Consider the following 26,271-nt stretch of genomic DNA (forward strand, 5'->3'; position numbering starts at 1 on the left):
TGAGAGCTCCACTGTGCTCACACGTTAGCAGCAACATCTCTTTGCAATTTGTTTTTCGTTTGATCTTTTCCTGTACTAAGAAAGCTGTATCTTGTTGTTTACACAAAACCTGCTAATTCATGTTGTGCCTTATTTGAACAAGAGTTTTAACCTTTTTTTCCTTTAGTCATCTTGTCATTGAGCTAGAATAAATGTACAAGCTACACAAACTGCCTAAAAGATGTTAATTAACGTGCGCGCCCCTGCAGAGCATGTTCCAAGGCTGCCCTGCTTACAAAGGGAACTTGGAGCTTCAGACCATATATTCATCTTGTCAACAAAACAAAGATGTTTGTGACATTCCTAAAGTTTACTGTGTTCTCAACATATTAGAGTTGCCAAGTAATTGTTTTGCTGGAACCCATCCAAAACATAAATAGAATTTTAATTCTCCTTTAGTGTCTGTAACCCCAATTACCCTCTGCAGCTCCCTTGAAAGACTGTGCAACTGAACACATGATTATGAAACACTTTGGAATTATGAAGCAATGTCAAGTTAACTTCAGTTGAATAGCTGGTCTCCCTTTAAAGAAAAGAAAACTCAGTTATTAGAAAGCTGGAAGAGATTCATGTCATGTGGGACTTGAGACTTCTCAGCCCTTAAGGAGGTGCTTATTTCACTCTTACATCTGTCACTTTACCTGGTGCTGAACTTCAGAAATATTTTATCCATACTTTGACTGTTTGCTTTTACATGTCATACATATCTAGGGGGGCAAACCACAGATAAGGACATTGATGAATTTAATTTTTCTTTTTTTAAAGATACTCACTTCCTTTTCTTGGTGAAGATGGTGCCAAGGGTATTGCGGTGTAACCAGAGGAAGATCTGTCAGAGGGTCTGGGTTGGAGAGATGCAAATATTGAATATAACCTGTCTTCTCTTGAGGCTTCTATCATAAACAGAAGCTTTAAAACAGGAGAGAAATTCTAAAGTTGTCCCCAGTGCAAATGTTGCCCAGATAAACACAGCTAAATTGTTTATCCTTACTTAACTCTGTGCTTGGCTGTTGAATTTTGGTCATAGCAAGTATTTGTTTGCTGCCCCTTGACTTCCTTTTTTCCTCCCTCTGGGCTGATTTGCTGGGTCAGATGAATAAATCTGTCCCTCCTCCCTTCAGCAGGAAGCCACAGGCACCCTTTCTGTCACAGAGGTCTCACTGAATGCAAACTGGGTCCCATGGAATAGCATCTTTACAGTCTCAGTTTGTTCTTTGTTCCCACCCTAATTTTCAGGCCTTTTCAAAAGTCCAACTTGTTTCAAAGTGCAGAGGGACTCCTCAAAGTGCAAAGGGAGGACTCCTCAAAGAGGCTTCTATCTGCAGGAGGAATATTGGCTTTGGAGGGAGTTAAGAACTGGGAAAACCTCTAGCTGGATTAGAGTAAACATCTTAAGATTTCCATTTGCTTTCAGCCAGTCTGAATTTTAGTGCACACGAGTAATTTCATTTTTACAGTCTCATGAGAGAGTTTCACTGGTTTGCCCATGAGAACATTACCTCCAGTGGTTGTTGGAAGTTACAGGTTTTTTTGACATACAGTTCAAAGAAGCAGATGTTTCTATGAAGCACAATCTTTCTGAATTAAGTGGGGACTTCCTGGATGGTGAGTGTTCATCCCAGTACCAGTAGGTATGAAGGGCTCTTTGGCTGAATGATGCTCTTTCTTCTGGAGTAAGTGCTCCTGTAAAGCAGAGTGTGCCTGTAAAGCAGAGGGTGGTCAGTGTGGCAGTCAGCAGGAGCTGTAAGGGGGTTGAAATATGATATAAACTCCAACATTCTGCTTTCCCTCCCTCTTAAAGTTCTCTAGGCCTCTACACAAGCTTCAGAGGGTCCTTACATAACACCTGATTCTGTGATAGGACATGATAACAAGCCCCTCACCATTCCTGTGCTCTTAGAATTCTTGTTTATAAGAGTATAATTTTACTCTTGACTGTTCTTTATTTTAAAAAAGTGTTAAGGTAATTATGAACGACTTTCACACATAGAAATCTTTTACGTCTCAAGATGAGATCTGCATGGTATTATAGTGTGACCATTCCAGACACAAAGCAAAAACAAAAAAACCCAAACAAACAAAAAAACCCAAACCAAACAAAAACAAAAAACCCCAAACCAACCAAAAAGGAAAAAAAAAAAAAAAAGAAACCCCCCCGCCCAAAAAAAAAACAAAAAAAAACAACCAAACAAAAAAACCTGCCCCAGATATGGGATAAAAGCCATCCCCAAGACATACAGCATTTATTTCAAAATGCCTAGTTAAGCATATGACCTTTGGCTTTAAAAAGTAATTTTCAAAAGCTCATTTCATATGGGCCCCTTCTCTTTGCCCCTCATGGATGATTTGTATGTACTTCCATGTTTCCATTATCAAACTGCTGGAGGGATATTGCTACCATTGATTTATATGTCTGGTGCACTTTGGTATTTTTGGTCTTTCTTCTAAAATAGCTGAAGAAGCTTAAGCTGAAGCTTATAAATCACTGTGTGGTAAATTAAGTAAGGTTTTAAATAAGAGATTGTGACAAAATGAGCTGAGCCTTCTTTTTCATAATCATCTTCATTAAACTTGGCTGTGGAAGAAGTGCCTTGCATGAATTAGGACAAATAACTGCAGCAGGCAGATCAGTGGTTATCCAGTGTGTTGTTCAAACATGGGGTGAGTTTTTCCAGGGCTTTGAAATCTGGAGCATCCACCTCCAGTCCAGCCAGCTGTTGGCTGTGTTGGCCCTGCAGGTCCCCACTGGGCAGCAGGAAACTGCAGCAATTGCTGCCTCAGCTTGAAAATGCTGCACTGATTCAGGACTTCCTCTGCCTTGGAGGAAGGAGGAGGCTGCAGGTGTTTTTCTGGTGCTGAGAGTAGCAGAATGCTGCTCAGGATAGTTGGATAGGGATGTTTTAAGTCCTTTCATGTTCTGATTTTTTAGGGTGCTTGAGCCTTGATCAAGTAACCTCAAGTAACGGGAGCAGATCTGTGAGCTGCCCCTTGCCTGGTGGGGCTTGATAAAGAGATGGGGATTCTCAAGGCAGGTTGAAACCTATTTCTGCTGCAATTGCTGTCCATGTGAGGAGTGATGGTATAAGAGGAGTACCAGCAGAGAGTTTTATTCATATGAATTCAGGAACAGCATTAGTTTCAGGCAGATCAGAAAAAAAAAATGTTTAGAAAATAAATGAGAACTGGTGTACATTTCTTTATGGTTCTGCCAGAAAATACAAAGGGCACTAATTCCTCAGTAGTCCTGATGCCCTGTGAAGGCTGACCTAGAACAGAGGCTAGGCAGAGTTAAAGAATAAAGTAGGGATTTATTAAAAGGCCTCAATGGATCCCCCTTGGGCAGCACAAGAGCCCAGCCAGGGCTGCACCCAAGATGAACCAAAATGGTCACAAAATGCACAACCACTCACGGGGGCTCTCACTTTTATAAGTTCTGCTCCATTTGCATATTGGAGTTCATTGTCCAATTCCAGCTTTAGCCCATCAAGTCCCATCCTTCTTGTTTTGCTCTCTTCACTCCATGTTGTTTGTCCTCTTGGGCCTGAGATTTGGATCATTTGTCCTCGGTCCCCAGCTAGAGAAGGAATTGTTTTGTCTCCCTGCCCTGTGAAAAGAGCTCACCATCCCTAATATGAAGCTCAGAATGACACACCAAAGCAGCACAGAATCTGAAAAATATAAAAGCTAAAGCCTGAGGCATCAGTCCAGCTATTAGACATAGTAGTCTTACTCATATCATAACAAAATCTGATCAGTTTGTTAAGAATAAAATGTAGTGTTTGTGATAGCTTATTGATATTCCTCTCATTTACAGAGAGTGTGTTTGTCAGTCCTTTCTGTTAGGAAGTAAAAGTTGTCAAGGGCATAACTGTGTGGAATTAACTGTTGAGTTCAGATTAATATTTGAAATAAACCTGAAAGTACTATGAACTTATTCACTGCTGCTGGAGCTCTGGTATTATCAATGTCATGACTGAAAGTCATAACTGGACTTCTGTTTTTCTACATTTCCCAATTAAAAAGAAATACGTAAAGCCAAACAACTTGAAATAACTTTTATCCCATTTGGAAGAAGGGTTTCCTAGTGATGAAGCAAGATTCAGTCCTGCTGCAATTGTGACCTCTAGTGGGAAAAACCAGTTTGTTATCAATGATAATGCATTGAATTGCAAAGTAATTCAGTGTTGCAATATTCATTATGTCTGATGTTGCAGCATTTCCAGGACTCACTTAATGGTACAATCCCTTCAAGGCACCATACTATCTACGTTAAAAATGCAATTTATTCCCAAGAAAGCTTCTGTGAAGTCCCAGCATGTTTTTATGAAAGCTAATTTTTATAGAAACATGGTCTCAGGCTTTCAGGAAGAGGATTGGAAACACATTCAATTGCAGAAGCAGAAATTGCTTGGAGAACATTTCCTTGTCACAACTTTTGTTGTTATCCCACAACAATAAAATATAATTGCAGTATTACTTGTGTGCAAATCTGTTGAGATGTTTCTAGATACCAGCTCTGGGAGCCATTGTTAGAAAAGATTTATCATGCCATTAAACCATGCAAGAAGATTTGGAAAATATAATAGAGGAAAGCAGTCTGAACATGAAGTACATGGTACAGCAAACGAGAACTGCATATGGTATGTCTCATATATGGATGAAGACAAAGTTGTTTATAATCTTAAATTATCAACAGATGTAGGCTGCAGACTTCCTTTAATCTTTAAATAAATGCCTGTTGTCCCTGTATTTCTCACTGAATGCATTTCTCTACATTTGTCTTTCCAGCTTTTGCAAACCAGCAAGCTGGAACTACTGAATACAGACAGCAGCTTGTTTAGCTTTGAAATAGTTTTAACTTTTGGCTAAACACAGTAAAAAAAGGTCTCTTGTGTACTTGTGGGGTTGTCTTTGTTCTATTTTGGAGTTTTTTTACAGTTTGAGTATGAAAGATTGTACCTGATAAGTCACAGCTAAGCTCAGTTACTTGACAAAAATCTCTCACCTGGAATATTTATTGCATTTTGCTGATGCCCTGCTGATGCCACTATCCTGCACTGTTCATGAAAGCCAGCATTGCCAGGCACTGCAACAGAGGGAGGGACAGCCTGTCACATCCACAGCACCTGAGTTTCCCAAAGTGAAGTTTCCCAAAGCCCCAAAGAGCTGAGATCTTCCCCCACGGTGGAGTTTGGAAACTGCCTTGGGGCTTCAATGAGGAACTTCCAAGTGTAGCAGGAAAAGGGAAGTGTTCCCTAGGGACTTTAACATTGAGTTGTGGTGCCACAAAATGATAAGTATGAGAAGAGGTTTGTGTTCTGGGGCTGATTGAAATATCTTTCTTCTTATTTTCAGGGTATGAACATAATCTTCCATGTGGCTTTGGCTCTTTTAAAGGTAAGTAATTTTTTTAAACATTTATTTTGTTTTATTAAATTAAAATACTGATTATCTTAATATCATATCTATAAGAACAAGAAGAGTGGGACCTCTGGAGAAGGGAATGAAGAAATATCCATTTGGATGGAGGTCTCTTCAAAATTGCACTTATGATAGATACATTTTTATTAAACTTAATCATATCATAAAGCTTGTGGAACAAGGGATGCAGTCTAAAGATTTAAATGTATCATGTAATTGCTGTTAAGAAAACAAGAAAACAATTCAGATTCATTTCACAGCATGTCTGTTTTGTGTCTGGGTTCTGTTGTATAAAATGTGATTGACTGGTATCCAGTGTATTTGTGGTACTGAGAGAGGAATAGAAATCTTCTCTAATATGGGGAACTTCTGTCTTTGGCAACAAAGACATTTAAAAAATTTACCTAACCAAGTAAACCTGTAGGTAAAGCACTGGGTGCAGTGAGATGAGCTCTGAGTTATCTTACACTGACCTCCACAGGTTGGCTCTGGTTCAAATCCAGCCCACATGCAAGCACGCAGTATGGAATTTGAAATTTGACAGGATAGAACAACCTGTCACTCCTAACACACCCAGCCCATAATGGGGATGCAGACTAGAACCAGTGCACTGTTGCTGCTCCTCCAGTGGGATTTCCTTGTCATTTTCCTAGAAAGAGCAAACAGCTGCTGATTGAGTTACTCAGCAATGAGGAATTCTCTGAGATTCAGCTTCTACGGCATAAAATCCTATGGCAGAAGTGCTCCACCCCAGGAACATACATCCATGTGCTGCTGTGAACAGAGCAATTTGAAATTTTCAAACGTGTATTTTCACAGAATCATAGCATCTCCTGAGGTGGGAGGGACCCAAAGGATCACTGAGTCCAACTTTAGAGCAGGTGACTTCAGTATTGCAGTGTAGGCAGGAGATATTGCATATCCTTGTGGTGAGGAAATGTCCAAAATAACCTGTGCTTTCCTGTGCTTCACACAGCTGATGTGGAAAATGGGGTTGTGACTCTACTTGAGTGCATGTATTTAATGAAGACTCCTATAAACAGGAAATTGGTTTAATGTATCTTTCCAGGGAAGTGCTCCTACACAAATTGAAATTCTTAAAAAGGAGGGAGGGGAATGTGTGCTCTTTTCTTCCTGTTTTATATTTTATTTGCAGCTGTGGGGGCTTGTTAATATTCCATTTTTCCAGGCCAGTATGAATAATGGGACGTTTGGTAGGTTATAGCATACTAGTGAGGAAGGAAAGGAAGAAGCCAGCCCACACCCAGCAGGTTTGCTGAACATGGCAGGAACAAGTTCTGGGAAAGGCAGAGGTACCAACTTAGGGATCTTAAAGCTAGAGAAGAAAGGGAAGAGTACTTGCACAGAGCTGCAGATGGCTGACAGGGTTTTCAGGGCAGAACTGAGTTCAGTTTCATTATGAAGGATGGCTTTGGGTCCACCTGCTTTACATTTCCTGCTGCTGTGAGAGAGAAGGGTTGAACCAAGGGTAGCAGCAGAACAAGTGTTTAGAAAATATGACTTTGGAAAGAATTCATGGGTGTCATGCAGCCAATAAGGAATTTTGTTTCCTGCTGAATAATTAGTTCAGTTTCTTTTAACCACAAGTGTTCAGTCTTCGTTTTATATATACCCCATGACATGCTGCTTCTCCAGCAGAGTATTTCTATTTGGATATTCCAGAGGAAAATTCAATAATGTAATTTGTCACTCTTATGTATAAGTATTTTCTAAGTTTAAGAGTTTAATTCTGCTTGTGGCAGTTACAGTAGTTCTTCTTGCATGGTATGCTGTAGCTGCCTGCTCTAGCAGTAATAGACACTAAATAAATGGTAAAGGAGGTTTTATCCTGAGAAAATATTGCTATAGTGCAGCCAAAGAAAATTGAGGTAAGAAAGATAAGATTCTAACTCAGAAAAACTCACCTAAGAGCACAGTTCCACAGTGACATGGAGATGGAACTGGTGCTTACCTAAAATTGAATAAGCATTCTAATTTGCTTTCAGCAAAAATTGCTCTTCTGTTAGGGAAGAAAATAGTTGAGAACGGAAGTATTTTTTTTTCCTATTCAAATGTGTTCATAATCTCGCCTAATCATTAGGAGCAAAGTGGTTTAGTGTGCTGCTCTTTTCAAGTTATAGAACCTGAATGTGCTGCAGAAAAACTGCTTTAAAAACTGTGTTTCAGTTTGTCTTGTATGTCTCTGATTCTGGAGTGAATGAAAACAATTCCTAAGGATTTGTTCTTTGTTAAAACAGAGCAATTATTCTCTCATCCACAACCTCTTGGATTATTTTAAATTTGGATAAGGGCATCCTTCATCAGTGAAATACTGGAGCCTTTCTTGTGTAAATGCCATTTTCCTTGCTCCTAGTGAGGTGTGTGCATCCAAATCCCTCACTAAATAGCAGTGGAAGAGAAGCTTTTATCTGGAACTCTCCTGCACTCGGGGCTGTGTCTCACAGGGAATGCTGTTAGTTTGGAAATGACAGTGCTACTTCTGTGACCAATTGCCTGAGACACGGTGGTGCAGTCATCCTTGGAAAATAAACATTTGAGACACGCAGGAATCCTTCCTCTTCCCTTCTCCCACACCCTGAGTATGCTTGCAGCAATGAACAGCTAGAGGATTAAAGCTCTTAGCTGTGAAAGCCATAGCTTGGGCATTAATCTGATTTCTTATCAAAGGAAAACATGGAGTTCTGTTCTGTAGCATCCAAATGTTGTGCTCCACAGGCTGCTCAGGGTCCCCAGCTGGTGGCACTGTCTTACACTGGGAGTCATTGACTTGCATCGTGTAGGGACTGCATCTGAATTACCCTTTTGGATCCTGAGCTGCTGGAAACCCTAACTCCTCACCTCTCATTTTCTGAGCAGTGGAAAATGCAGTGAAGCACTGGCATGTGAAGAGAACCCCAGTGTGGAAAAAGGTAGCATTAAAATCTGTTGTTTAAAACAACAAACAGCATTGATATTTTCATTTTTAAAATCCCAATTAAGATGATTAATGAGAATGACAGGGGAAAATATACCCTTCCAGTGCCAGCACACTTCCTAATCCAATGTGTCATCAAATAGTTTCTTTCTTTGCTGGAAATTATAAGCATTAAATCCTCACATATGCTAAGAAAAAGAAGTAAATTGTAAGCTTCCTTTCTTATTTTAGTATTTCATAGAATGTACTGAGCTGGAAGGGACCCCCAAGAACCATCAAAGTCCAGCTCCTGCCCCTGCCCAGACACCATTAGTATTTCATAGAATGTCCTGAGCTGGAAGGGACCCCCAAGAACCATCAAAGTCCAGCTCCTGCCCCTGCCCAGACACCCCAACAATCCCACCCTGTGCATCCCTGGGAGCGTTGTCCAAACCCTCCTGGAGCTCTGGCAGCCTTGGGGCTGTGCCCATTCCCTGGGGAGCCTGGGCAGTGCCCAGCACCCTCTGGGGAAGAAGCTTTTCCTAATATCCAACCTAAACCTCCCCGGACCCAGCTGCAGCCATGCCCTGGGACCTTGTCACTGGTCACCAGAGAGATTTCACTGATTAATTCTTAAATCTTGTTTATGATCTTATAACTTGGCAAAATGAGCTAAAGGCAAACTTTATTGTGGAGTTAGGAAACTGAGGCAGGAATTAAAATACATGATTGTGTAGAATTCAGGCTCTAGATTCACTACTTTTGTGACTGCTCATTCCTGAAAAGGCAGGGAAGAGCACATGGTCACCGGAAATGTAAAAATGAACCAGAGGCTTTAAAAATAGGTGCACGTCCAAACCTTTCATTTTTAGGGTTCATCTCCTCACAGAGTTTGTGATCCACAACACTTAAGCTCAGCATTTGGTTTACTGAATTTTAATCTGTGTGACTGTTACAAGATGTGTTGCTTAATGCTAGAGGAAAGCCATAGTTCTGATCAGGAAAGTTTATAATACTGTAAAGAAAATGGGTAGAAAAGAGTGAGAAATGTTTTTGTTACTGCCTGTATTTTCTGGCCAGAGCTTTGTTACCTTACAGAGATTTACTCTGCTCCCTATAATATCCTAAACCCAGTACTTATCTAAATCATTCCTTGAATTCAGGTCAAGGTGAGCAGCATTTCTAATGGGGCTTGTGAGTTCTGACATTTCTCCTCTCTGCATGTGATCAGGAGATACCTGAGCATGACACAAACAGCAGAGTTGTGTTTCTTGGCTATTTCTGCTGGCACCTTTCAGTCTCAAAGCCCTTTTTGTCAGTCAGTGTCCCAGACATCAGGGAGCACTATCCCAGTTACAATGGCAGGGATGGCAGATGTAGATTCTAAAAGAAAATGTGTCAAAATTACCTTGGAAAGGAGGGCTATTTATTACCTTTATTTCATTCTGTATCTGGACTGAAAAGGACCTCCTGGGCTGAAGAACTGCTTCGCTGCTCTATTGTGCCATTATGTGACACAGCATCTATTTCAGAACCTGCACCAGCAGCTTTCAGAATTGCTGCTGGAAGGCCATTTCTCCTAGTCCTGATGAGATTTATTACTGATGGTTTTACCCTCAGCTGCTCTTACATCAGCATTGTCCTTCAACTTAAACAGTTCCCTTCCAGCCCCGCTCCCGCTTGCTTTCATCACCCTGAAGTGCTGGTAGATACCATTCACATTGTTTATTAAGTAACCCAGTACTCTCAGTATTGTTGAACTCCTGTGCATCTTAGACATTCTCTTCTGCATCACCTCCAGAGGTGACTGGGAACTTTTAACAGAGGTCACATCATGTTTTCTGTATTCATGTTGTATTTTCTTATTGCTAAAGAATCTGTTTGTTCTGATAACTCTGAGGACTGTCTTGTGCTCTTATGTTTGTGTGAAATATTATTACTGACTAACCAGACAGTTCCACAAATACTTTGTCCCCACCTTAGAAGGGAATTTGTGTAAGAGCAAAAATTCTGAATAAAATTGTGCTGTACATCTGTATACATTTACATTTCAGTTCTTAAGGAACACATAATCAATTGTAGCTTTTCTTTTTTTACTTTGTCTTCCTTGGGCAGACATCTGACCTAACCCCTCTCAGATTTGACCCAGATCAGTTCTCTCCTGAATTACCACTTGCATCAGAACCTTCAAATCAGATCTGAAATTTCTGTGTTAAAGGCACAGTTCAAAACTTTCTGCTTGTGAGAAGTGGAGGTTGTCAGAACAGTCATCTGTCTTTGAGCACCTCAGGGTCTGCTGATCATGGGAAAGTTCTGCCCATTCCCTCAGGGATGTGTGGCTGCCATTGGAAACTGAAATGACCAGTGTGATATCCCTTGGGATTGTGCCTCCCTTTATCATCTGCTCCTGAAATTACCACTTTGCCACAATCTAGCCTGGGGCATTAATGTTTCAAAAGTGGTGTTGTCTTTTAAGGAAATGAAAAAGAAAAAAACCCAAGGGATTCAAGTCATCACAGCAAGTAAGAAAATCAGTTTTATCCCTCATATGAAAGTAAGCAATTGAAGAAAAAGTTTAAGTTGAGCAACCACCTTCTTCCTTATCTTACAGAAATTCTGTATAATCTTATTGGCTAAACCTCTGAAAGCAGTGAAGACTGCACAGGTACTTGTTTTAGGTAAAACTTGCATATTGCCAATGCAGGTGATTCAGAAATGTCAATTGCCTTTGAGTCAGGAATGAAATTATGGTAATTACTGTAATTTTTGGAGAGGTATCAGATGAAAAGTGCACTTAAGACTGCAGGTAATGGGACTTAGGCCTTGTGTTAGAGTTTTGATTATTGCGCTATTCTTTCTTTGCATTTGCAAGGGCTTGAGCAGCCTGAACTGATTTTTATGTCAGCATTGCTTTAGGCCAGGAGTTGACAAAGTGACAGGCAGAACTTCTTTCCAGCCAGAACTGGGTTTGATTCTAGGTGAGCTGGTTTAGTCCACTGTATATTTGCATTACATTTTCAAAAGGCTCTTCTCAAGAAAAAAATCAGAAATGTCCACGTTAAAATCTAAGGCAAAATAAATGTCTTTTCTTTTTATACCCCCTTTTTAGTATCTTCTTTGTGTAACTGATCCCAAGGTAAGAGCTGACACCTTAGGAAGTGAAGAGAATCCTGACTCTTTGGAGCTAGAGATCAGAACCATCTGTTCTCCTTAAGGCCTTCTGCATTGAGCAGAGCACAAGAAATTCAGCCTTAAGAGGCTCTCAGATTACTGTATTTCTAGTTTCTGAATTGAAGATTTCCTTAAATTTTAAGTTTTGCTGAGCTAAGTAATTTTTCCACAGACGTATTCCGTCTACCCCAAAAACCTGTCCTGGGTGACTTAGTGGAGATGATCTCTTTAGAAAGAGAAATCTGTGCCTGAAAATGTCCAGAATCGTTCAACTTCCAGACCACTGATTTTCCAGCCTTAATATAACAAATTTTCTATTTTTAGAAGTTCACATTTATTTGTGTGTTGAAAATCCATCCTGTGCTGATTAGTTACTCTCTCTGCCCGTTTGATCTCCTCCTCACACCTAAAATCAGTTTTGTTCCTATTAGGTTCACCCTAACTTTTGAATTTTGAAGGTGGAGAGACTCCCTTTTCAAAAGGAAGACTGATAGCAGAGAAAATAACATGAAATCTGTTGGCCTGAATTTCTTTAGCAGCACTGAACTGTGATTTAGACATTAATGATTCCTATTATATCATGTGTTGGTAATTTCTAGACGTTGGAAAATGAAGATGGTAATTTCAGGGTTACATACAGTTCTGACTGAAACCATTATTTTTATTATAATTATTAAATATTTATATATATATTATAATTGTTTTATTATAATTATCTTTAATATAATTTAAATATATCTCATGCACCTAGCAAATCTTGTCATTCTTTGGGAAAATATTTTCTCCAAGAATGTAATTAAAGTGGATGAAAACATGAAAATCATCATTCCACACCAGACTTGTACTGGCTTGTTTACCCCAGTGTCTCATTGCCAGCAGCAGATATGTGGGAAAGACTTCTAAGAACAGGACAATAAAACTCTTTTTCTTTTGCCTCTGGCAATTTATGTCTTGAAAATTCTGAGAAAGAAGTGCAGTCTCATGTTTAATAATTCTGCATGGATTGTTATTTCATAGCTTTTTTTGTTGGCTTTTTGAACACATGTAAGTAGCCCAGAGGTTTTCTCAGTTTAATGATTATTTTGTTTGCTTTGGACCCTGTGACGTTCATGTGTCAGACAGGCATTTTGGACACTTGGTATCTCTTCACTTTCTCCACACTCAAGACTTTATAAGTCTACATATCCCTCATCAATTTCTGTTTTCCAGGCTTAAAAATCACAGTCTGTGATTTTTGTGGCTTCTGTGCACAAGGCCCTCAGTGAACACCTTCGTCTCAGCCCGGCAGAATTGCAGCAGCCTTTGCAGATTTTCACCTGCAGAACACCAGTTTGGAACCTGGGGGATTTAAATCAGCTCGCAGAGCACCATCTGTGCTAACAGCCTGTTCACAGTGCACATCTGCAGGGCCTTTAGCAGAGTCAATCCTGCACCATCATCCTTGAGGCCCCACTGGCATCTTCTGGTGCCTTTCACCTCTGACTTCGGCTTTAATGCTTTTCCCAACTCCTTCACGTGTCACCTCAAGCCAACAACTTCAAATATCACTCCCTATCCCCCTATATATAAAAATACAGATTCTTAGTATAATTATACCCAGTTCACTTTTCACTCAATGATTTCCATATTTTAGCTACACATTAACATGTTTATTATTTTAAAGCAGTAACCCCATCCTACAGATATTTACTTTCTATTAGTATTTGAAGTAAATATGTTTTTTCTTGATATGTTAGGAAAATGATTTTTAGAGTTTAAATATACAGTTACAGAAGTGTTTGCAATTGATGTGGTTTAGAGCTTCTCACAATACCTTAAATTATGACCTTTATATTAGAAATGGGCAGTATTTCTGTCTGTTGCAATTGGAAATCAGCTGGAAATGGGTGTTGTTCTGTCACATACCCCATTTTATGGACGAGGCTAATCAAAAAGGAGCATAAAGGCGTGTTTTCTAAAAGGCAGCCCCGTGAGCTGAGCAGTGGCTGCTGGGCTGCCTTGGGCAGAGGCAGTGGGCTGTGTTCTGCACAGGGAGGTGGCCGGGCCACTCCAGGTGTGACATCATTGCGTTCTCCTCGCAAACGTGCAGCGCTTTTCTAGAATCCATTCAAACGCGTGTGCTGACATCACTCCCTCTCTGCCCCTCGGCTCCAGATTTAGAAACCCCTGCCGTGAGCACAGCGCCGGCACTGATGGTGTTTTAAGTGACTGAGTGTCACCCAGCAGACGGGCTGTGGCTCCCCGGGGCATCCCGACGGCCGGGCCCCTCTGCGGTCGCCATTGGCGAGGGGCACGGCGCCCTTCCCCACCCACACCGTGTCTGTGTTTCATCATGCCGAAGCACACTGCATGTACGAGTAATTACATCGGCTGGGAGGCCGATCCCTCCCCGCTCCGGAGCCTAAAAGGATGCATCTGATGTGCTGCAAGCCGGGATTGAGCGGCCAAAGCCCAGCTCAGAATTGATGGAGGGTGGGAGCCTGCCCGTCCCTCCCAGCTCACCATTGGTTTCTTATTACGGCATTCTCCCCCTGAGAGGCTCCCGGTGCCCAGGCACCCCCTCCTCCTCCTCTTTCCCCTCCTCCTCCTGCTCCCAGCCCCCCTTTCCCACCCCTTCGTGCCTGATGCTGAGCGAGCGCTGCTCTGGGAGCGGGGATTGCAATGAGCTCATCCTTTTCTGTGTGCAGCCTCGCAAGTGCCCGGGCTCTGCTGCCCTTCCCGGCTCCCGCACACCCGCACTGAGCCCCCGCAGCTCCGAGCCCCCGCGCTGCTCCCTGCCCAGCTGCCCTGTGCTTGCTCTCTGCCATTTTCCTGCTTTTTATGTGCATTTTTAGATCCATGGTTTCTCTGGTTTGTTTTTCAAATCTCCTTCGGACTCTGGCTGAGCCAGCACGGTGGATCATATTTTATCTTGATTCTTAGCAAAGATGCTTTTCTCCTCCTGAGAGGCTAAAGGGGCGTTGCTGGAGCAGCCATCCAAACCCATTCCAGAGACTGGAGGCTGGCTCTCCTAATCTTGCACTTTTGGAAATTGCCGTTCATAAAGCCTGTTCTTCTCACTCTGGATTCTTACTACTTACTGCTCATGGAAGAAGGGGTACCTTGCAAAAGCCCGGCTGCCAAGCTCACCCCACCTGCCAAGAAGTCCCAGGACATGCACGACGAGAGGAGCAAGCTGGTGAATGAATACGCGTGTCGGGTGCTGGAACTTCTGGGCATGGGGCATCGCCTCTTTGTGCCTCGGCTGCTTGCGGTGAGATCACCTTTTCATGAAATGAATTCGTCGGGAATTTGCCATTCTCACTCCCAACCCTGCCTCTGCCCCCAGGAGGTTTGAGAGGGCTCTTGTTTTTTCCTCTCAGCTCCTCATAATCCATCTCTCAAGCACTAAGTCCTTTCTGATGTTTGCTCAGCAAGGCTGGACACTGGTCCTGCTAATGGGGACCAGTGCCACTCCTTAACTAGCTTGAAGGATCATCAGCCAGGGCCAAATCATAAAAAACATCTTTCCTAAATCCCCCAGTGCTTTTGTTCTCAGTGCTGTGATGATTCCAGATAAGCAGTGTGCCCAGTCACCTTCTAGGTACTGATGCCAAGTGCATTAATGGTCAGCATTTCAGATTTTATACTTTGCACATCATAGGTTGGCTTTACAGATTCATCGTTTAAAAATCAGGCTGTGTTGATGCGTTTTGGCTTTTGGCTGTTTCTGTGTTTGGTTTTGGAAAGGCAGTTGACAGTATGTAAAAAAAGTTGAAAATGCCTGTGTAGAATGATCTGGGAAATAAATTGTTGAGGGTGTTTTCATCCATCATGGCAAATGCTGTCTGTGTGGGGGGTGCCTGCAGTTGGTGTGCCATGCTATGACACAGAGAACATGCTTTTATCATTTCTGCTGCTGTACAAAGCAGACCCAAATCTGTAAAAGAGTAGCAAATCCGGGAGTCAGTGCCTAGACCTGGCTGATTCTGCTCAGGGTGTTGTAACCACGCCTGGCTGCAGCTCTGTCCATGGCCTGGCACACCAGAATGGCATCTCTGTGTGATCCGTGGGAAGACAGTCCTTTCCTGATCCTCCGTTTCCTATGGTGCCTTTCCTTTATTCCCATACCCATATTGTGGTTATATAGAGTGACCTGTCCATTTTTTTCACCCTACTGAACCCATCTTGGTGCTGCTCAGGATTCACAGGAATCCATGTACTCTGCGTGTTACAACCTGTTCCATGGTACAGACAGCGTGGGTGGCTGGAACACTGTGTCCCTGCTCTGGGAGATGCCACATAAAAAGCAAAAATTCACATTGCTACAGTGCAGCTGGATTTGGGGATTTACAGTCACTTGTAGAATTGAGTCTAGTCCCTGGTGATGCGTGGTTTGAGCTGTTGGGTGTGTTATCATTATTCCAGTTCTCTCCCAGTGTACCAAAACACTCATCCTGCTGATGGTTTTTCTTGGGTAAGGGCTGCCAAATCACCCCGAATTGTGCTGTGATGAGCTCTAAGGAAAGCACAGACAAAACCACCGAGCTCATTTTCACTTGGCTTAACCAGGCTTTGTATCTGGCCCATGGAGAACACCAGGCAATTTCACATCCCTTATCTTCCAGGCAGTTTGGCTTTGCTGAGTGGCACAGAAAGAAAGAGTGTGAAAAAGGTAAAATAATACAAATAGTGCTTTGTGTAATGAGAGAAGCTTGACTTGCAGAGTCAATGTGATTCCCTGTCAGGTTTTATTAGTCAAACATGCCTCTCCTGACACACAGGCCTTTTGACACACACCCTTCTCAGAAAGGAGAGACTGTTCTGATGATATGTTAAAAATGAGACATGTCTGAGGACCAAGAATTTGTACTTCAATCAGAACTAAAGATCCTTCAAAACATCAGTGTTTCATAAAATCAAGCACTTTTTTTTTTTTTTTTTTTTAATGTGCATAGCTTCTCTCTCTGCTGTAGTTTTGGGGATAAATGCCTGTGATGGGTAGAGCATGTGTCATTGCAGTGTTATGTGATAAATACAATCTATAACCTCTAGCCAGTCTTAGAAAAATTCTGATCACCTCCTACCTGAGCATACTTTTGGGCAGGTAGAACAGCACCAGTTCTGGGGGGTTTGCTCCCTTTGGAATGGCCCAGAGTGGGTGAAGCCAGGAGATTTTCTTACCCACCTGCATCAGTACTTTATGTGGCAGAATGAACTTTGCCATGTAATTTTGGAGCTACATAGAAAGGCAGGGGTGAAGAGGGATCTCACTGAGTGTGCACAAGATCAGTGCTGTGATTGTGGATCCCAACTCTCCACTCACAAACCTTGAGGTGTTTTGGGGTTTTTTCCACAGTATTTTTGTACCAATGTGTTACAGAGAGCGTGGATTTTATTTAGTAAAATAAGTGTTTGATTATACAGCATTAAAAAAGCCAGCAAAGGAGTTTGGTGTATCGCCCTAGAAGTGTGTTCTGGTGTTACTGCAGCACAGTTTTGTCCACCAGACTTGCCCAAGCCTGGAGCCCGAGTTTATCCAGCACAGAAGGTCAGGGGATTTACATTTCCTCTGTGAGCCACTGAGCAGCTCTCAGCTCTGTGGCTCATGTCAAAGGGCAGCACAGAGCCAAGTCCTGCAGCATGCAGCTCTGCACTCTTCGTCAGCAATAAATAGCTTGTGTACCTTGGTTTTACACTGTGTATCTTCTTTAAGAAGTTAAAACCAGGAAGTTTTTTTAAGAAGTTAAAATCTGTGTGTTACAGGCATTAAATAGCAGAAGATATTTTCATATTATATATGATATATATATATAAATTAAATATTATCATTAGACATAATATATATTGATATTATATCATATTATAGATAATCTGTATTATATGTATATATAAATACTGTAGGTATATAAATATATATACAAGAATTTATGTATATACATTTATATACACAAATTTATAATTTTTATATTTACTTATATATAAATGTATAAAAATATGTATTTATTAATATATATTCATAAATTTCATATTTGTGTATATAAATACTAAAAAATTAGAGGATACTTACAAGCATTTTGAGTGTCCCAGAAGAAAATTTAATAGTAAAGCATGGCCAGGTTCTTTGCAGTCTTCACTTCTAGGCCTCATTTCTGACACATGTTCAGTAAAGTGTAAAACAGGTGGTTTATGCTCACTGACATTCTACAGAAGTCTAAAGATATACCTGAAATTCTATGAAAATAAGTAATTTTTATCTGTTTGTCTGAAAGAGGAAGAACTAAGTTAAGGATGTGCAGTGTGGTTCCAAAATTTATTCTGCTATGTTAGTTCCCAGGTAGGAATAAGGAGTTTTGATAGAGTCAGTAATAAATGAAGCTGCAGGATTAATAATTGAAGACAGAGAAATTAAATTAAAAAAAAAAATCCAAGGATTTTCCCTTTGTCTTAATCACAGTTTCCTAAATATTTTGGGGAAAACAGTAACAACACTATTTACTTTAAAAAAAGGAATTAACGTTATTTAAGTCTATCAGATTCTGTTCTTGCTTTTTGAATATTTGCTATTTTTCTAAACTTTATCTTTAGATTTGAATGCTTTGCTAATACTTTTGGGAAAGGGCTTTTCCTAATTTTCCACTCATTCATTTAAGATAATTTTATGACTATATTGAAATACTTAAGTGATGTGGGAAGAACATTTGAGAACACATTTAGTCAAAATCTAGAATGCAAACTGAGCCTTTGGGTCATAGTTCTGACCGAGTCTCCTTGTTTGCCTGGGTTTGAAAATAGATTTTAATCAAAAATATGATGATTTTAAAATAACATCTATAATAATAAAAAACTTTCCTGAAGTTCCCAAATGCACAAAAATGCAATGCACCTGCCAAACTTTAATAATTAGCTCATTAAACGTGGTTTAGTAATAGAAATCAGCTGTTTAGAAATCAGCTGTTGATGAGTTTCAGGAGTTGAGTGACTACAACCAAAGATCTATGAATGTCTGCCTCTCAAACAGCTGGCAGAAGTTTCCAGAGAAATCTTCATAATTTATTGGTTGGAGTCACAAAATGTCAAGAAATGTGAGTCCTGGGGTGCCAAAATTTCTATTTTTCTTTTTTTTTCTTGTGATTTTAATAGTGAAACTAGTATTCTGATGAACAGATGATTTTAAGGAAATGAAAATATTTTCAGTGAAGTAGAAGCAGCTGACATGCGCAATGAGGTGGACTCTATCACTCATTTAACCAACCTGTACAATTTGTTGGTTTGCAGTTTTCATAACTCTAATCTTAGTTCAGCAAACTCTGTTAGAGAAGTTCTTATTTCCATGATCTTATGGGATTTTCTTTGACTACAAATTTTTCAGCATGGAGAACTCAAAGTTACCAATAGTTACAGTTTAATAAATGTAGTTTGCTGGGGACCGTTAAAAATACTACTGTAACAATGATTCAAGCAGAGGCCTAGGAAAATTAGATCTGATTTCAAGTGTTTTACATAGAATTGCTTTAAAGGAAGGGAAGAGGAGGGGACTGGATGTGCAGGAGCATCCCAAGAAGGCCAACTGGCAGTGTAATTGGGACATCTGAATTGGGTAGTGATGGCAGATAATAATGTAGCTGAGAACAAAGGAAGAGAGATGAGCTGGGTATTGAAATAGAATTTTTTTTCCCAATATCCATTAGATTGGACATTAGTAAAAATTTCTTCACTGAAGGGGTGCTCAGGTATTGTCACAGGCTGCCTGGGGAAGTGATGGGGTCACCATCCCTGAAAGGATTCATAAGATGTGCAGATGTGGCACTTAGGAACACGGTGTAGCAGTGGTCTTGGCAGTTCTGGCTAAGTTCTTGGGCTTGATGATCTTATAGGTCTTTTCCAACTTTAACAATTCTATGATCCCATTAAACCCTTTTTAAGGTGCTTTTCCACCACCGTTATCCAGTGAACTTCCCTGGAAGCCCTTGGGTTCCAGCAGGGGTTTGGCAGAAGTGCTGAGCACAGCCAGCTGCTCCCACCACCCTCAGCAGCTTCCAACAACCAGCCCAGTGAGGGTATGAAACGGTGATCTAGCTTTAAGTGTGGCAGGAGCGTTCACAGCCTTAGGAAAACTCATCCAAGAGAAGTGTCATGTTGGCCAGGGTGGATCTAATTCATCCCATACCAACTGCCCCAGCTTTCTGTCAACACTTCAGCCTTGTCAGATTGAGCCTCAGCCAAGTTGTGCAGCTGCCAAGTGATGCTGGACAGGATCAGATTGGAGAGTTTGTAAAGCTGAACATTTCATGGTTGTGAACAGGATCAGATGGGATAGGTTGCAAAGCTGAACATTTCATGGTTGTGGACAGGATCAGATGGGATGGTCTGTAAAGGCGAACATTTCATGGTTGTGGATGGGATCAGATGGGATAGTTTGTAAAGCTGAACATTTCATGGTTGTGGATGGGATCAGATAGAATAGTTTGTAAAGCTGAGTGTTTCTCCTCAGCACCCCCAAGGCAGCTTTTGCTGGGTCCCTGCAGTGATGACCCAGCAGCTTCTTTGGCAGTGAACGCCAGGATGATCCAATAGATCTTGGGTGAACTCAATAAGGAAAGAAAAGAACAGAGCTGGACGTGGACTTTGGAAAAGGGCCTGGAGTGACAGAACAAGGGGGAGTGGCTTCACAGTGCCAGAGGTCTGGGTTAGATTAGATATTGGGAAGAAATTCTTCCCTGTGAGGGTGGGGAGGCCCTGCCACAGGCTGCCCAGAGAAACTGTGGCTGCCCCACCTGTGGAAGTGTCCAAAGCCAGTTTGGATGGGGCTTGGAGCAACTTGGGATGGTAGAAGGTATCCCTGCCCATGGCAGGGGTTTGGAATGAGGTGGCCTTTAAGCTCCCTTCCAGCCCAAGCCATTGTGGGATTCTCTGGATTCAAGTGGATAACAAAGAATCAAACTTTGAACCGATGTGTGTGTAATGTACCCACTGTGTGTAATGAGGCAAAAAATGACACTGGTGGGATTCTCTGGATTCAAGTGGATAACAACATAGTTAACAATCAAACTTTGAACCGATGTGTGTGTAATGTACCCACTGTGTGTAATGAGGCAAAAAATGACACTGGGTGTTTGTTACTCATGAGAAAGCAGAGGATGCCCACATGGAAATGTTGGCACACATGGAAATAAATGGTGGTGGTGGTGGTACATGAGCAATTAATTCAGCAATTAACCCTAACCAAAAGTGCCTGTGCTGCTGCTGAGGTATTTGCAGTTCTACACATTACACAGTGTAGATCTCCACCATGAGTACCTATGTTGACAGTTTTGTTTACTCTTTTCTGGCTAAAACCCTTGAAATTCACATTTTAGAGATGATGTTCTGAATGTCTTGTCAGGACCTTCAGTTTCTGTAAACGATTTAAAGGAACTATCCCATGGCTTGGGATTTGGTACCTTCTGAACCTCTTGGTGCAGGTCTCAGTAATCTGGGGGATGGATACTTTTGTCCCTGTGAATCTCATTGCTCTGTCAGGGATGGGAGTGGATTCATGGTGAACGTGTAACATCTTCTGGCCTTTTAGACTTGGTAGGCAGGGGTTTGGAATGAGGTGGCCTTTAAGCTCCCTTCCAGCCCAAGCCATTGTGGGATTCTCTGGATTCAAGTGGATAACAAAGAATCAAACTTTGAACCGATGTGTGTGTAATGTACCCACTGTGTGTAATGAGGCAAAAAATGACACTGGGTGTTTGTTACTCATGAGAAAGCAGAGGATGCCCACATGGAAATGTTGGCACACATGGAAATAAATGGTGGTGGTGGTGGTACATGAGCAATTAATTCAGCAATTAACCCTAACCAAAAGTGCCTGTGCTGCTGCTGAGGTATTTGCAGTTCTACACATTACACAGTGTAGATCTCCACCATGAGTACCTATGTTGACAGTTTTGTTTACTCTTTTCTGGCTAAAACCCTTGAAATTCACATTTTAGAGATGATGTTCTGAATGTCTTGTCAGGACCTTCAGTTTCTCTAAACGATTTAGAGAACTATCCCACGGCTTGGGATTTGGTACCTTCTGAACCTCTTGGTGCAGGTCTCAGTAATCTGGGGGATGGATACCTTAGTCCCTGTGAATCACACTGCTCTGTGAGGGACGGGAGTGGATTCATGGTGAACGTGTAACATCTTCTGGCCTTTTAGACTTGGTACCACTGAGATGTCCAGGAGCATGGGAGATGTGGAAATAAGCATGTAGAACGTTTTCTGGCACAGTGTTCTTTGAGAAATTGTGTCACAGACTTCAGCACATTGACTTGCTGATGCCTTGTATGAATCATGTGCTTCTGCTCTTCATGTCTGTGACTATGCATATATTAAATATATATACTTTGTCTTTTTAAGGCAGTGCCATGAGAATCACTAATGGTCTAATGCACAAGCTTTCCAGGAAATACAAGAACTTCTCCTAGGTTTTTGTTGTTTGCTTGTTTGGTTTTTTTTTTTTCTATTCGCTGACATCTTGACAGGCTGAACAAGAATCCCTTTCTTACCTGGCAGGTATAGAAGGATAAAATCCATTCCCATGTTGCAGTCCTCTGTGCTGCCCTCCCTAGGATTCCTTGGATGGGCTTTAGCCTCTGTTTTATGAAGCAGAGTTGAAAGAGCTGATTTCAAGGAGGATGACTTAGAGCTAATGTGAATATTGGTGGTCTGGAATGCATCCAGTAAATGACAAATCAAGTAGAAGAGCATGACTGCATGTTCCCAGGGTTTACTGTAGTTCCCTGTGTTTAATTGCAGACCTCCAAAGAGGACCTTCTACAGGCTGATTTTGAAGGAGCTTTAAAATTCTTCAGGGTTCAGTTGCCCAAGAGGTACAGAGCTGAGGAGAACGCCCGGAGACTCATGGAACAAGCTTGCAATATTAAGGTAAGGATGGACTTCATTGCTTCTCATTCAGCCAAGAGTTTGTACAGGAAGAGTAAAATGCAGTGTTAAGAATGGCGGTAGCATGTCGAAAGTAAAGAAATTAAATTGCTGGTGTATTGCTTTTTATATATGTTTGTGTAATTACACACACACCTTCTGTCTTTAAAGAAAGTGAATCTGTGACCTTTTCTCTCTTTATCTGCCTGGGTACAAGCTAATAATTAAAACTGAAAAATGGTGCAGCATCAACAATTATCAGAACTCACTAATTCCTTATTTGTTTTATAAACAGTGACTGCAGTAAACCAATTAATCACTGTACGATAATCACGCAAACAAAGCTCAGAAATTATTTGTTTTGCTCAGAAGCTGTTTATCTGCTGAGTGCTGTGTGTAATACATTTGAATTGAGGTAGAAATGAGTTTTGTTTGTATATCAAGCTTACCAAGACAGAATATGTTTTTATATTCTACCCTATGCAAGATTCTGCTGTCAGAAGTGAGGCTGCTCTGAACTTACTGACTACAAGTACTGGACTTGAACCAAATTAGAGAAGCATGATTGTAAGCTGTTGAGGGTGGAAACCTGTTTAAAATGTCTGCAGAGGTTCATAAAGTGGTCATTTGGAAGGTCCTGGATTATTTTTTTTTTGGTTGAAATACATATTGCTATGGAGGGGCTTAATGTTTGATCTTTGAGAAAATGTGTTTTAGTCATTTCTTGGAATGTGAGCTCTGATGGGAAGTGCTTGTTTGGTGTGGCCCAGTGATGCACAGAGAACATGCCACTAGGAAGAATGCTCCTCCAACACTGCCTCTTTTTATATTTTTATTGTCTCTCTCAATGTATTTGTTAATTTCCCTTGTGCTGCTTAATTTCATCATTTATTAAGCAGGGTTTTTTTTTCCCTTCTGGTTAAACCACTGATCTTAGGGAAAAAATAGGTTTTGCCATCTGAATGTTTATTCCAGCCAAGGAAAAGAAGATCTGTGCAAATGTTTTAGTAAAACTGTACTTGAATTTCAATTCTGCTGCTGAAAGAGACTGTTTGTGAGTACAAAGCTGTAGTTTGATGTTTAGTATTTAGTCCTCTGCTTGGTTGCTGAAAATGAGTAATTTAAGGACTTAGGAAGTACAGGAGAATTATCTTCATGCTACTTACTCAATGTGTATTTTCTGATGGGAGGTTGGTGTAGAAGTCTTCATGGTACATGTTGGAAGAGTTACCTGTCTGTTTTCTCATGCCTTTCTCCTTTTCTTGTGCAATATATTGTATGTAACATGATGTTATTTATCATTAGTTTTTCATTTAGTACTGGATGTGTGTGTATGTCATGTGCTTTATTGGGGAAGTATTTTGAAATGCACCTGAGGCAGATGCTCAGGGCTCAGCACCTGGGGCCATTTGTGGGAAGAGTGTGACATTCTGAACTGTTGGGTGACAGGAAGGGGTAGGGTTTGACAGTGAATTAATTCACTGCATACACAGCATTTCACACACTGTGGATTCTGGTTAAGGGAAAAGCTCAGGTGAGCATAGCAAACCTGGAGTCAAGTCACCCCCTTGTGTGTTAGACAAGTGTGTGATGATTAGAAGGAAATACTGAAAAGGAGGGAGAATTCAGAGCCAAGACCTGGGGTTCTCAGGGGTGGAAAAAGTGGAAGAATGAAGTCACCTTCTGCTGTGTCAGTAACTGCTGCTCTGGTGTGGCGAGGGAGTCAGGCTCTGCTGACACCCTGAGCATACAACTCATCCTGTAAGAGACTTCAGGAACTTAATGTGAGGAAACTCAGCACAAGACCCCGTTGGAGGGAGGGTGAAACTTAGATTAAATGGGTGTGTCCCCAGACTTGCACCCCTGTCACAGGTGCCGCTCGTCCCCATGGTCACTGGCACGTCTGTCTGGCCATGGTCTCTGGTGTGGCATGAGGAGCAGTGGCTGTGGAGTCCTCAGTGTGTCCTGGGATCCTGTTAACAGATGATAAAAAATTGGCTTTTGGACATGTTTTTTGTGCTCTCTAGGAGGACCAGGAATGTGTTGGCCTTGGTGGTTCTGGAGTCTCCATCTGTGGAGACACTCAAAACACAGATTGCCCTGAGTGAGCTGCTGAAGGTCACCCTCCTTCAAAGGGTGGTTTGGACAAGATGTCCTCCAGAGATCACTTCCAAACTAAACTAGTCCATAATTCTATTACAGATTTTAGAATCATTGAATTTATTTACCAGCAGGTGCTAATAATTGCAGGAGCTGACACTCTCAAATAGGAGATTTTAGTCTTGGTCATCACCAGCAGTAGAGTCCCAGGGAACACAGAGCTTGTATGAAGAGCAGTAGCCTCTCTTGTTTAATGCAGCAAAACTTGTTCTGTTAAAAAAAAGCCAAACCAGACCCTTAAAATTGCTTTTTTTGTGCTGTATGAAAGAGGCACTGTGTGTCTTTCCACTGCTTGTGGGCTGCATTAGTACTTGTAGACTAGACAATAGATGGTTTTAGAGTAAGTATCCACAGTAAGTGAATGTAGGATTTTCTTCAGATTTCTCAGCTAATTACAGAGGCATAAAAACCTAAAAACAGAACTGTGTTGTGGCCAGGTTTCATAGTAAGCTGTATCTTTTCCAGTGTTTCTTTTAGTTTTGTTCCCAGATTACTGCAGAATAAAACAAGAGTTTAACACGTAATAAAAATCCACCTCTCCTTGCTTACTTTTTTCTTGAGCTTTAGCTGAGGTACTTCTAGTCCTGCAGAAGACTAATTTAAAACTACTTGGTGTTTTTTCTCCTTAATTTCACAACTTTTCAGTGAGTTCAGGATGTAACCCTTGGATTTTGAAAGTGCCGTGCTGGAAATAGTTCTATTATACTGCTTTTTTTAAAAAAAGGATTGGTATCTATCTTTTTCTCAAGAGTAGATCTGCAAATACAAAGAAAAAAGCTGCTATGAAATGAAATTTCTGTGTAGAATGTCCTAGAGAATGTCTTTTTCAATTAATTATTTATAGTGGCTATTCACTAGGTCTGGGTTTCAGTCATTTACTAGTAAATCACTGGGAACATCAGTGGAATTAGAATTAACAGTAGTGTTTTCCTGCAGAGCTTGTTGGCTCATATTCCATTGTTAAGGAACATTTTGAACTAATTCATACTATGAAATAATAGGGCCTAAGAAATGATATAGCCTGGATTTGTAATCATAGAAGGATTTTTATGCTTATGCTTTGGGAGGGGATTTTTTTTTTTACTTTCCTTATTTTTCTGTCTTTACAAGAGTTTTCAGAAGTTTTTCTGTATGTCTGGAAACCCAATTTGATAAGTAAATGAATGAAGTAGGACCCTCTTCTAGATTTCATGAAGGTTAATCCTAATGGTGCCGTTTCATGGAAACATCTGACAAATTCTTCACACTCACAACATCTGCCTCAGTTCCCTTTTGCATCTTCTTGCAATTTCTCTTGCACATATCCATGTGCATCCCAAAGAAGTTGTAATGACCTTGGATTTTAATAGAGGAGTCCCATCACCTCTGTTCTTCCACCTGGCTTCAGGCAGATGAGGAACAGGAGAAGGTGAGAAACAGGAGAAGGTGTGAGGTGAGGTGTGGAACAGGAGAGTCTCACTGAGAGATCTACTCCATATGAACATTCTCTGGATCATCATTTTCCAGTGAATTCAGGGAGTTGTGCCCATTTCTCCATGACTGTCCCGTGGTATTTGGAAACTGAGCAGAGCTGACATTCAGCATGTGTTAGCTCTGGAAATTCAGAATATGTTATATTGCAGCTCTGGAAATGCCATGAGGTTGAGTGTACCAGATAGATAGGTGGGGAC

At 41.1% G+C, this 26,271-nt stretch overlaps 1 protein-coding gene across 3 annotated transcripts in view; it reads left to right on the forward strand.

Annotated features, from left to right (window-relative positions):
- RABGAP1L (RAB GTPase activating protein 1 like) overlaps positions 1–26,271 on the forward strand; it is a 219,036-nt gene that overhangs the window by 143,121 nt on the left and 49,644 nt on the right. For 2 of the 3 annotated variants that reach the window (XM_041420094.1, XM_041420095.1), the window contains exons 18-19: positions 5,395–5,436; positions 22,316–22,444. In XM_041420094.1, the coding sequence (XP_041276028.1) occupies positions 5,395–5,436; positions 22,316–22,444 (171 nt within the window). Of the gene's footprint in view, positions 1–5,394; positions 5,437–14,630; positions 14,799–22,315; positions 22,445–26,271 lie in introns of those variants that run through there. The other variant, XM_041420096.1, reaches the window with a different exon arrangement.

The sequence above is a fragment of the Onychostruthus taczanowskii genome, unplaced genomic scaffold (assembly GCF_017590055.1).
Source record: "Onychostruthus taczanowskii isolate IOZ18803 unplaced genomic scaffold, ASM1759005v1 scaffold63, whole genome shotgun sequence".
In the NCBI taxonomy this organism is placed as follows: Eukaryota; Metazoa; Chordata; class Aves; order Passeriformes; family Passeridae; genus Onychostruthus; species Onychostruthus taczanowskii.